Source organism: Emydura macquarii, unplaced genomic scaffold, assembly GCF_026122565.2.
Source record: "Emydura macquarii macquarii isolate MOO-44397 ecotype Brisbane River unplaced genomic scaffold, CSIRO-AGI_Emac_v2 contig_306, whole genome shotgun sequence".
NCBI lineage: Eukaryota > Metazoa > Chordata > Testudines > Chelidae > Emydura > Emydura macquarii.
In genome coordinates this window covers 6,807,550-6,820,913 of record NW_027130443.1, presented here as the reverse complement: position 1 = coordinate 6,820,913, position 13,364 = coordinate 6,807,550, and the positions used below count along the sequence as shown (strand labels likewise).

At 45.1% G+C, this 13,364-nt stretch overlaps 1 protein-coding gene across 1 annotated transcript; it reads left to right on the top strand.

Annotated features, from left to right (window-relative positions):
- The first annotated feature begins 461 nt into the window (after positions 1-461).
- On the top strand, positions 462-5,169 carry NFILZ (NFIL3 like basic leucine zipper). Its single transcript, XM_067562070.1, has 2 exons — positions 462-496; positions 4,226-5,169. The coding sequence occupies exon 2, from the start codon at positions 4,264-4,266 to the stop codon at positions 5,167-5,169; it is 906 nt and encodes a 301-aa protein (XP_067418171.1). The 5' UTR covers positions 462-496; positions 4,226-4,263.
- The last annotated feature ends 8,195 nt before the right edge of the window (positions 5,170-13,364 follow it).

The following is a 13,364-nucleotide window of genomic DNA, read 5'->3' as shown; positions in this document are numbered from 1 at the left end:
TCCCACCCCTTGCTGCTCCACATTCAGCTCTAGTCTCCAACTCTGTCTTGCTTCTCCTCATGCTACCTGCCTTACTCCAAACAGCACTGAGGTGGGACCTCAGGCGAGCTTCCGCCTGAGAGCAAATCAATTAAGGACTGAAAGGTTAAGCAAACCTGCTGGAATTGTCATACATGTTTCAGGAAAGGTCCATATTTCAGGGTTCAAGAGGGATTGTTTGTTATTCTTTCTGGCCTTGGTCCCCTCTACCTGCTGGGGATCAGTCTCACTCTGAACTTCTGGGCCCCACTGGGCATTACATTTTGTGATGATAACCATCCAACTTCTTTTCACAGGGCCCCTTTATGCCAGGCAACTGGATCGAGAGCGATGAGGAGAAAGCAAGCTCCTCTCACCCATGCAGGGGATGGGGTTGCACAGTGAAAAAGCCACCTGGTGATCTTTGACTCATTTAACAAAAGGAGTTACGTCAAATACAACCTGCCCCAAATTCCTGGTAAGTGATTAAGCCCTGAAACAGAGCACTTCTGCTTTGTGATGCTGTCAGAAACCACAAGTGTCCTCAGCCAAAGTCTCCTTTTGATGCTTTGAGATCAAAAGTAGTTTTGATCCAGAGACACAAGTTCCCCAAACATATTCAGAGTGAAATAGGTTCTTTTCCTTTGCTTTTTAGTTGCCAACATGATCCACTGTGATACTTTATGGACTGTCAGAGGGTCTATGATAGCTGCCTTTAATAAATTAAAATGAGCAAACTGGAACTTTACATAAGGACTTAGGACGTGATTCTGATGTCACTCTGATTTGTTAGAGAGTATTTCAATTGAGCTACTCCTCACTTACACCAGATCAGAATCAGGCTCTCACACAGCAAACTCTTGGGGTCTCTCTACACAGGGACACTTTGGGTATGTCTACAGTACAATGAGACACCCATCACTGGTCCATGCCAGCTGATTTGGCCTGAGGGCCTGGTTAATTGTGGTGTAGACATTCAGGCTGGGCCTGAAGTCTGGGACCCTCCCACTGCACAGGGTCCTAGAGTCCGGGCTCCAGCCTGAATCTGAATGTTTAGACCACAATTAACCAGCCCCTTATCATGAGCCCAAGTCAGCTGGCCTGGGCCAACCATGAGTTTAATTGCAGTGTAGACAGACCCTCAGGAAAGTTAAGACAAATTAACTAAAGGTGTCACACCTTTAGTTAACAAGCTAAACCAAACTAAGGTCACTTTACTTCTGAATGACAGCATCCACAAGGGGGCTTAATTCACTTTAATTAATTTGCTTTAATGTCACACCTCTAGTTAATTAGTCTTAATTTTCCTGCATGTCCCTCTGTAGACAAGCCTTAGTAAAAAGACCACAGATCTATTGGGCTGGAGTTCCATACTGTGCCTGACAAGTGTTATGCAAACATCATTGCAGATGAAACCTTGCAAATTCTGAAGCTCCCTGTCTGGGAAAATAAATAGCACTTATTTTGCACATAAGCTACAAAATATTTAAACAAACAGCTTGCACATCATTTTCAGATCTTGATGTCCAAATTTCAGCCATGCTATACACATGTGAATCAATTTGTGTATACTATTGCATGTGCATGAGGTGCTGTTTGATTTGCAAAGCTGACCAGTGATTGTGGATGCCTCACTTTTTGGGTGCCTGGCTTGAAACACTTTTAAAAGAAGCCTGATTTTCAGAAAGTGCTGAGAACCTGACTTCTGAAAATCAGGCCTCTTTAAGGTGTCTCGGGTTGGGCAATCACCCCCCAAAAAGCATCCACATTTACTTGTCACTCTGGAAAATCTTGGCCATAAAAACCTTTTTTTGGTTTTTTTTGGCATGAAAACTGAAGAGGAGTAAATATTGAGGAAAAGCATCTCCAGCAATTTGCACAAATTTGGAAGCAACTTACAAGTGGACAACATTCAGACTTCTTTGTACTTCCCATGAACATATGAACTCTTGAACTTTATTAGTGTAAATACGTGCAAGAAGCAAATGTAGTGCCCGAGTACTTGATGAATATCCTTTTTTCTTGTTTCTATTGTCCTCGCTCTATCAATGTGCTAGGCCCTTTCTAAACTCAGGGGAGAATACTTTTGCCAAAAGTGAATTTCAAGTGGTAGATTTGCCATTTGCACACTTGTTGCTTTGCCAGCCAGTCAAATGCCAGTACCAGTATCATGTCACTCATGTAACTAACACACTCAGCTAGAATTTCAAAGATTGAATATTGAACATTCACAGCAAGCTGACTGTGAGCCCTTCAGATTTTCAATGGCTTCAGAGACAGATTTTCAAATGCTCAGCACCCAGCAGCTCCCACTGAGACACTTATGGCCAGGTTTTCAAAAGCTCAACATGCTGAGCTCTTCTGAAAATCTGGCCACTTATTTTGGTACTCTTAAAAATTCTGCCGCTCAGAATGAAATCCATTTCACCTGGAAATAGCTTGAGGCATTGTGCTCTACAGATGTGAAGTGTGGGTAGGTTCTACCCCCAAACCAGGGCAGAAATTCAATGCAGGAACCCCACTACTGCACTCCTATAATCTATAAAGCAGAACCAACAACACCCTGAGTGAGATATTGTCCCTGGGACCAGGGATCTTTGATGTGTTTTGGGAAGCACCTAAGACATTTTAAGACTCTTTTAAAAGAATAACAACAACATGCAGGGAGGTAGGGCTGATTGAAAATTTTCGGTTGAAACTTCTTTTTGGAAGGAAAACTGGGGTTTCAAACAAGCATTTTCTGCAGAAAGCATCTGCTTTCCTCCAAACATTTCAATATCTCATTTGAAAACAGGAAACCCAAAATCTCACTATTTTCCACCGAACACTGCCTTTTTTGCGCTGTCGGTCAAAAGTTTTTGGCAGTTTTCAGCTGAAAAACATTTTTTTTCCAATGAAAAATCAAAATTTCCCCCTGAAAATTTCATAGAAAAAAAAAGCCACATTTTCCAACCAGCTCTGCCAGGAACCCTTATGGAGCTGTGTTTCACAACTCTCCCATGATTCACACAAGCACTTTACAATTGTACAAAGAGACAGAGCAGGGAAGACATCTCCAAAAGCTATAAAATACATTTTTCTAGTCACATGCATCGTATTTCCAAGATTCAGCTATGATGAATAAGAATTCAATAAAGCATGCTACTTACTGATTACGTATTACTAACAGATGGAGCTATAAAACACTGTTCTAAATCACATACCATGCCGATACTATCCTTCCAATTTAAGCTATGTTGTGGAATGAATGTTATAAAGCACATTTAGAAGCCCTTTATAATTTAACACATGAGAACTGATTAGTAAGTAAAATAATTAATGAGTTCATTCATTTGTATGTCTGAAGCTCTTAGAACCACATTTTCAAAATTGGCCTCCTAAAATAGGAAAGTTGCCCAAACTGGAACTCAGCTGACTCAGGTTCTAGTCCTGTCTCTCCCATTAACCTGCTGTGTGATCTTTGACAAATCACTTTTCCTCCCTGTGTCTTCCCTATACATAAAATGCTACTCATCTCCTTCGTCAGGCACTTTGAAATCTGAGGAGAAGCACTGTGAGAGCTGTCTTCTCATTATTAAAGTTGCATCAACAAACTGTGTGCTCCCACGTGATCAGCCAGCAAAATCTGCCTGCTGCAGCTGCACGACTGCAGTGCTTCAGTGTAGCAATGGGAGGGGTTCTCCTGTCACTGTAGGTAATCCAACTCCCTGAGAGGCAGAAGCTAGGTCAACAGAAGAATTCTTCCGTTGACCTACCACTGTCTACACCGGAGTTTAGGTTGGCTTAACTACGTCACTGAGGGGTGTGGATTTTTCACATCCCAAGCGATGTCGTTGGCTCAACCTCACATTTTCATGCAGACCTGGCCTGCACTCCTACCCCCTCCCGTCCCCCGTTACTCAAACCTGTACACATCTACCCGTTCTGCAGGGACAAGTGGGGATTGTGTGTGCAGGATGTGCAAGCACTCACTTGTAAATCTGGCTCCAAAAGTGGCTAGGAGAGTCGATGTCATTGTAATCCCGGACCATCTTTTGGTTCTATGTTTGTACAGACCCAGCACAGCAGTGCCTCGTTGAACAGTTGCGGTTCCTAAGCCCTACTGTGCTCCCCCCCCAAAAATAAATAAATTGCATGAATAAACAAACAAGAATAATAATGAGGTGGTAACGGTTTTATAATGGATACTTGAATTCCACCTTCCAAGGTTCCCAGCAGCAGAATACAGTGGTGGTGTCTGACGCCATGGAAAGCTTTCTGGCACCGCTAAGCACCATCAGCGAGCTGGGGCTTCAGCACAGCAAGAGCAAGTTACTCTGCGGCAAGGCGAGTGGGCCCTCGCGGCGCAAGCGGGAGTTCATGCCAGACGAGAAGAAAGACACTATGTACTGGGAGAAGAGACGCAAAAACAACGAGGCAGCCAAGCGCTCCCGGGAAAAGAGGCGCCTCAACGACTTTGCCATGGAGAGCCAGGTGACAGCCCTCAGTGAGGAGAACACCCTCCTCAGGGCTGAGCTGCTGTCCTTGAAGCTGCACTTTGGTCTCATCAGCCCAGACGTCTACGCCCACCAGGCCAGCTCCATCCAGGACTTCCTGGGGATTTACTTCAGAGGGCGCAAAGCAGCCTCCCCTTTCCTCGAGGGGGAGCCCCTGACCCGGAACGGCTGCTTCAGGACAAACGGCGTTGTGCCCCGGATGGTGGCACCGACTGATTTCACTTACAAAGGCCTCGACTCAGCCAGAAATCTCCAGAGCTCTGACCCAAAGCAGACCCACCTGAGCACCCAGTATGATCTGAGCCCTCACCAGCCAAAGAGACTCGAATCCACCTTCAAATCCACCCTCTGCCCCTCTTACCTGAATTACCACTTTCTGGAGAAGTACACTTGCCATTTCCCTTTGGCGGACAATGCCCGTTTCTTCGCCACTTCGCCCAGTATGGCTGAGACAGGGCAGAAAGGCTCCAAAAGTGCCTCAGATGAAGAGGATGAGCAGCAAGTGCCCAAAATATCGCCTTTCCCTCCCTGCAGCCAGCTGTGCCCCACGGAGGACCCTTTGAAGGGCCGGAGCTATTCTGCCTTGCCTCACAAACTCAGAATTAAGACTAAAGCTCTCGGCAGCTGGGAGGAGAGCAGTTCTGACTCCCATTGAGACTGCAGAGGAAACCCCCAACCATGGGGGGCACTTAGGGGGCTGGGAGGGAAGGAAAGAGGGAGTGAGCGAGCAGGGGATAACTCTTTTGTGCAACTGAAGAGGGAAAGTAATTTGTTTTGCGTTGAACATGTGAGACCGGAGTGTGAGCAGAGTCTGAAGGGGGATTGTATATGTCAGTGTGGCATGGTGGTACTTCCCCGCGTGCCACACTCCGTGTTCCAGTCAGATCCACAGAATCACTCTATGTACAACAGGGGTCTTAGGGTTTCACTTTGTTGCTTTGCTCATGCCTAGAGCCAAAAGGCAGGGTCTGGGAGGGGTCTGGGAGGGGAGGACTGAGAATGGGGAAGGCTGAGATGATGGGCATGGTGGGCAGCGTATGATACCATGGTGGCACTACACCCCTGCTACAGGTGCTCGGCGTGGAAGGCATTTTCACTCCCCTTGCCTCGTTGTCACTTTCTTCCCCATAGGATGGGGCTACTAAAGCTTTATTCATGGTTCCTGTTTGAAACAGCAAATGAACAGAGACAGCTTCTACAACGCCCATCTCAGCATGCCTGAAGCAGTGGGATGGAGTGGGAAGTAGCGGACTATCTAAAACTCATTGCAGTCAGTCCTGTTTTGTCTGTGCGAGGATGGGCAATAGGACCACAAATCAATTGGGTGAGAAGAAGGGGCCTCCAAATGGCTCGCCTGGATCTATATTGAACAGATTTAATTATCCTTTAAGCCATTTCTTAATGACTGATACTTTGTCTTACCTTGAATATCTTCAGTGCTGGTGATTCCAGAGCTCCCCAAGAAATCCACATTAGAACACTCTTCTGCCTAGTATGCAGAGCAATTAGCCAGTATCTGATCTCAGTTATTCTCAGTAAATGTGGAGTCACATCAGAGGACTGGCTTTCCAGTGGATTTACACAGGTGTAAAACTAGAGCAGAACCTAGCCCACTGTATTTCCCACCAATAATCCATTCTCTGCAGACTGAACATGTCTATTTCTCTTAACCAGCAGCAGCATAGCTTAGTAGATAAAATTTCATTTTTCTTTACACCAGTTTTTGGGAGGGGGAGCCAAAAAATCTTTTAAAAAAAATGTGTAATTGAGAATTCTATCAAAAATATTTGTTTTGTTATTATTTAACTTTTTTTGTAAATAAGAAATTTTCAAAAAAAAAAAAAAAAATTGAAAAAAGATTTTTTCCAAATTGTGAAATAATTTTAAATAATTTTGCACTATGTGACTAAGCAGATCTTTTGAAACTCTCTTATTTTGAAAACAGAAAATGATACATGAAAATGTTCATTAAAAGTTTCACCCAAAATTTCAATTAACAAAATGAAAAATATATAATTTTAGATCCCCTCCCCCCACTTTTTTTGGCTAGCTTTAAATGTAATTTGAAAATCTGGACAGGTATCCTCATGGCAGCAATAATGGTGGCAATAGAAAATGGCTGTTGTGGTGACACTTACCTAATAGAGCTGGTTGAAATTTTTTGATGGGTTTTTCAAATAATTGATTTTTGTTTTCAATGAAAAGTATCTGCTTTATATGGAAAATTTCAGTTTTCCATTGAAAAGCTAAATGCACAAAAACTAAAAGATTTCAAGTTTGAAATGATGCTGCAGTGCCTTGTGAAAGTTATAGTTTGGTTTCCTCATGCCCCTATTCTCCTCAGTAAGCTGGGATCCCCAGCCAAACTACATCTCCCATGATGCACCATGATCAGGAACTCCCATAAGGTACTGCCTCCCCTCTTTAAGAAGGAAGACCATGGTGCCTCATGGGAAATGTAGTCCACCCAGGAAGCCTAGCCTGCAGAGGAAAATGGGAGCATAAGGCACCACGGCAGCATTTCCAAATCAAAATATTTCATTTTTTGGCCAAAATGTTTCCGTTTCGGCTGAAATGTGTCTATATTCAAATTTCTGCTAAACATGCACAATTTTCCCACAGAAAACAAAACTATTTTTTGACCAGTTGTATTTACAGCACAGTGGAAATGACTGCCATGAGGGTCCTGATTCTGACCATGCTCCCCCAGCCCCATTTGGCATCTCTCCCACTGCTGCATTCTGCTTAACCTGCCACTTTTCATTTACAGACCAGAAAACCAAAGTAGAAATGGTGAGCAGCAGTCAGTTTGCTGGAATTCTAGGGCTTGTCTATATGGAGACTTAGTGCGTGACAGGCCAGGGTATGAAAATACAGCACACCAGCCTGCTGCATGCTAAAGGCAAGTCTACACTTAAGGCAGCATGTGGAGTGCAGACACTACATGCCCAGTTAGTATGGGTATAAACAGCAGCTTAGTTGGTGAGAGACAGCCTAGGCAAGCAGAGTAGAGTAGAGTGCCCTACGCACCTGAACCCTATGGTATTTGTCCTGCATGTCCACATGGCCAAGCGGCGCCTCCCAGGTCTGCACTGCTATGTAGTGTCACGCTGGCTCCCCATTGCCAGAGTCTTTCCCTGACACAGTGAAAGACTCTAGCACAGGGGTCGGCAACCTTTGGGAAGTGGCGTCCCACGTCTTCCCCCCGCCCCTCTCCCACGTGCCGTGGGCCCAGCGCCCTGGCCAGGAGCTGCTCCCGGCTCTGAGCAGCGCCGCGGTGACCGCTTCCCCCTCCCAGCCCCGCCCCTTCCCACTACCCCTCTCCCATGTGATATGGGCCCAGCACCACCAAAATGAAACAACCCTGATGTGTGCCGCTCAAAATCATCTCGCGGGCCACGTTTGGCACGCGTGCCAGAGGTTACCGACCCCTGCTACCGCAGCAGTGAAAAGCTCTGGCAGGGGAAAGCAGGCGGGAAAGTCTCTGGCAGCTACCCACTTCTGGAGTGTTTCTGCACTGTCTTTCTGCTGCCAGAGCTGTTTGTTGAGGTGTGTAAGCTGCACACGTAGCACCTGTACTCTACATGGTGCAGTAGGTGTAGACATAGCCCAAGTTGCCATGGAGACCCTCCTGACACACACTACAAGTTCCGTAGTGCGCTTTGACGTCCTGCTCTTTCAGACAGAGGGATAGATTGGCAGGCTGGCGAAGGCTCACTTTGGTGCCCAGCAAATGCTCCTACCAGGATTGTGGGTCTGGTGCAAGTGCTCGGCAGTGAGGGGTGGGAATAGAAGCAGTTTCCTGCCTCCTCCTCAGCCCACTCATGCAGGGGCAGTTAGAATTCAGCCCTTATCATTTGAGCTGAGCTTTGTAAATGCAAAGTGCCTATGTAAGAGTTACCTGCTTATATTTCCTTCTATCAGTCAAATGGTATTAATATTCAGTTAATTAATAAAAATAATAAAATAAATAATACAAATAGTCAGTTAATTTGTGACCCTAGATACTAGTCAAGGCTGAAGTTCCAGCAGGCCAGTGTTTGGTTTAGGGTGAGATACACTCAGTGATTTTCTGTGCTAACCAAACCGCTTGCCTCTGAGACATTGGCTAGGCACCGGATGAAAAGGAGCTTTCCCTCTAGGTTTTGCTCCTGGCACATTTTGGGGCACTCGGGAACAGAAAGGATAATACCACCAGTGGCTTTGGTCCCTTGGGTCTGTTCCCAGACCGAGCATGGCAGTGCAAAGGCACTGTAAATATGGAACAAAACAGATCCTGGGATGGACCAGGCTCTTGGAACAGGGAAAGGCCATGCGGGACAGCCTGCTGATTTAGAGAACTGCTAGAGAGGAGCTTACCGCATTTATGTGGCCGCTGCTCTGTTGGCCAACACTGGGGAATGAACTGAGGATCCCCAGAGCTGAAACCCGGAGTTGCTACAACTTAAACGAAAGAGGCAGGCTCTCTAGGGGAGAGTTGCAACAGACCCCCGTTCTCTGTGGATCAGGCAGCCAGGGGGACGCGCTGACCATGGGGTTACTCTTAGATTAGCAGAGCAGAGAGAAAGGAAAGACTTGTTTCTGAGCAATAACTGGGGAAAGTGTTTCATGACAGAAGTTCGTGATTCACAGTCTCCATGTCTGAAGCCAGAGGCCTCCTGGCATCCCTGCTGTCTCAGGGACAGAGCTGCTCAAATTATTCACTGTGAATTCATCAGATAACGTATGCAGCCCTTTTCTGTCATGCACTGATCCTGATTTCTATGCCTCCTGGCAGAGACGACACAGAACTGTGGAGAGTGGGGGGCACAACTGAAAGGTTCTGGGAGAGGGAGGGCAGGTGACCACCCGATACATCGTCTCTGCCTCAACCGGCAGTCTGCAAAGCAGGCAGTGGGTCATGCTGGGACTCCAGCAGCAGGGAAAAAGGAGCAGCCCCATGCAGCAGTGGTGGTGGGGAGCTCAGCCAGCCAGCCTGCTGCTTCAGAAGGAGCTGCTGCCTCCTCGGTGCTGGGCATCCCAGTGAGGGTGTCCTGAGAAATCTGAAGGGGGCGGGGTACGTGACCCCCTGTATCCCCCGCATGTCACCTCTGCCTCCCGGTGCTTCTACTGTAATCGGTTGGGTCCCACAGCATCAAGCAGGGGCTCAGAGCTGCAACTCAGACCTTAGAAGCTAACAGCCAAGAACACTCTAACATGTTCTCTATCATCATGTTTCAAGGGCATAAGCCGGTCATTACCCTCTCTAGGAGACTTCTCCCCACAGTGGTATAGCACAATTTGGTGCTTATGGGGGCGGCTGGGTTTCTGCAAAGCCCTTGATTCCTGTCACTGTTGGAAGCAGGGTACCACGTGGATGGGCTATGGTCTGTTCTGATATGGCAATTCCTATAGTACGTTCCTTCCTGCCATGTGCACCGTGCCCCAAAGCAGATGCTCCCAGTAGCACAGGTTCACAGAAGGGGAAGAACTGCGTTGAGATGGACAGGTAACTATAGGATAAGGGTATGATGGCATCCCTCTGCTGGCCAATCATAGCCCTGCTGGAAGAACCTTGTTGGTGGAGGCAGGCCTTTATACAGAGCTTGATCTCCAGGTAATGGCAGGGGAATTACACGGTAATTACTTAGCACATTGTTACATGGTACCATAAACAGACACTTTCGGTCCCCTCTGCATGTGACAGGATAATTGCAACTGGAAATCTGCACAATGATCTGTAAAGAAGCTAGAGGTGGAAAAGACTCAGTAGGTCTTCAAGTCCATCCCCGCCAGCACAGGTTTGCTCATTCCAATATATTTTTGAGTGTAGTGTACAGATGTTAAATGTTCCAGATGAAAGGGGTTCCCCTCTCATCCCTTGGGAGACTATTCTGTAGTTTAACAGATGTTGCCATTAGGAATTGTTTTTTGATTTCCCACCCTAAATTTTCCTCTGCTTAATTTCATCTTGTAATACCTGGCTAGAATGTATAGTTGAGCTCAAAGAATTTCTCTCCCGCTGTAGCAGGTACATGCATCAAATATTGTACATAGTTATCAGGGTCTTTCCTTGGGCATTCCTTAGAGGAGTTACACAGGCTTAGTTACGTTCGGCTTTTATCCTTCCCTACCAACCTTAAATCACTGTTGCTCTTCTAAGAGTCCTTCAAGATCTATCTACACCATGCTCTGAGCGCCTCAATTGATGAGCTGCACAATGTTTGCTCTCCAAACTTAATGTCAGACATAAGCTGAAGCCACAGATCATGGTTCTAGTTTGGGATCCAGATTTGGAAGGCTCAGGCGACGTCTGTTCTGGTCTCGGGTTCTGATTCTGGCTGTTTTAAAGACAGAAGTCAGCCATTTGCAAAATGTGTATCTGATTCAAGAGTTAGATTTCAAACATCCCATAAAAAACGGAGAGTGTTTGAACTCAGGACTTGGTTCCTTGGCTTGGCCTCATACCCTCCTCACCCCCTCTTAATAGGGTGCCAGCAATACACCATCTATAATTAACAGAACCCTGCAGAACATGTTTTGGCAGCAGCAAATACACACTGGTCTGGTGCAAAGTGTTAGACCAAGATGCTTCTTGGCTGTATATTGCGGCAACATCTATATCTAACTTTCAATCTTTACTCCACCTATTCCCTTCTATTTTTGTCTTTATTTGTCACATTGGTGTTTTCATTAAAGTTACAGCAGGCTCTTCAGGGCATGGTCTATATCCGGTTTGTCTGTCTAGAATGCATCTAGAGCTCTGTGAGTGCTATATACATAAAAGACAATGTACAAGGACAAAGAAAGCCACCTGACTATGGAAATAATAGTCCCCATCTCCTCCTTAAGCTCGTTTGGAAGAGAATGCCCTTATATGAAGAGAACCACTGTATTTATGAAGATCTGTACTGTATTGTAGAACTGGGTCCATATGTTGTGCCTAATAAAATCTTCATTCTTGCCAGAAAGGTGCTAAGTGTATTTGATTGTCTACTGGGAGTTGTAACTGATCCAAATTTTTCAAGTCAGGGATGGCTAGAATAATAAATATACATATTGAGATGTGATTGTGCTGTGAGCAATCAGAGGAATGCAGGGCTGGAAGAAACCTTGACAGGTCATTAATGCCAGCCCTCTGTGCTGAAGCAGGACCAAGTAACCTTAGATCATCCCTCACAGGTGTTTGTCCAACCTGTTCTTAAAATCCTCCGATGATGGGGATTCCACAGCCTCCCTTGGAAGCCTCGTCCAGTGCTTCATTACCCTTAGAGTGAAAGCTTTTCCTAATATCTAACCTAAATCTCCCTTGCTGCACAATAAGCCCATTAATTCTTGTCCTACCTTCAGTGGCCATGGAGAATAATGGTCATCGTCCTCTTATAACAGCCCTTAACAGATCTGACGACTGATCAGCTCCCCCTTCAATCTTCTTTTCTCAAGACTAAACATGCTCTGTTTTTCTAACCTTTCCTCAGAGATCATGTTTTCTAAAGCTTTTATCACTTTTGTTGCTCTCCTCTGGACTCTCTCCAATTTATCCAGATTTTTCCTAAGGTGTGGTGCCAAGAATTGGACATGGTACTCCAGCTGAGTCCTCACCAGTGCTAAGTAGAGCAGGACAATTACCGCCTGTGTCTTACATACAACACTCCTCTTAATACACCCCAGAATGATATTAGCCTTTTGTACAACTGCATCACACGGTTGACTCATATTCAGTTTGCCAGATCCTTTTCTGCCGTACTACCACCGCACTTGTTATTCCCCATTGTGTAGTTGTGCATTTGATTTTTCCGTCCTAAATGTAGTACTTTGCACTTAACTTTATTGAGTTTTACCTTGTTGATTTCAGACCAATTCTCTCATTTGTGAAGGTCATTTTGAATTCTAATTCTTTGCTCTAAAGTGCTTACAACTTCTCCCAGAATTGTATAAGCAGTCTCCACTGCATTATCAAAGTAATTAATGAAAATACTGACTATCACCAGGCCTAGGACTGACCCCTGTGGGACCCACTTCATATAGCCTCCCACTTTGATAGCAAACCATCGAGAACTACTGTTTGAGTGTGGTCTTTCAATGAGTTGTGCACCCACCTTATAATAATTTCACCTAAACCACATTTCCCTAGTTTGCTTATGAGAATATCATGTGTTATAACTTGATTTCAGTCAGGCTTTTCACCCAGTCCCTCATCTACTGCTTTCTCCCTTATCCACTAGGCCACTAAACCTGTCAAAGAAGGAAATTAGGTTGGTTTGTATGATTTGTTCTTGACAAATCCATACTGGCTGTTCCTTCTAACCCTATCATCCTCTAGCTGTTTACAAATTGATTGTTTGATACCTGCAAGGTAACTGGAACAAGTTATTAGAGTCACGTTGACTGGTCTATAATTCCCTGGGTTTTCTTTGTTCATTTTTTTTTTAAAAAGATGGGTAAATATATAACCTGTCTCCAGTCCTCTGGGACCTCATGTGTCTTCCAGGAGTTCTCAAACATAATTGCTAGCATTTCTTCAGCAAGTTCCTTAAGGAACTTAGTTTCTCAAGTCCCTAGGATGAATTTAATTAGGCCCTGCCAACTTGAATACATCTAACTTATCTAAACAGTCTTTAAACTCTTGTTTCCTTGTTTTGGCTTGCATTCCTTCCTCCTTGTTATGTTAATTGTGATGAGTATCTGGTCACCATTAACATTTTTAATGAAGATTGAAGCAAAACAAGCATGAAACACCTCAGCATACTTGATGTCAGTTCTTAATTAACTCCCCTTTCCCACTAAATAGAGGACCTACTCTTTCATCTTTCTCTTACTCCTAGTGTATTTAAAGAACCTCTACTTACTGCCTTTCATGTCCTGTGGTGG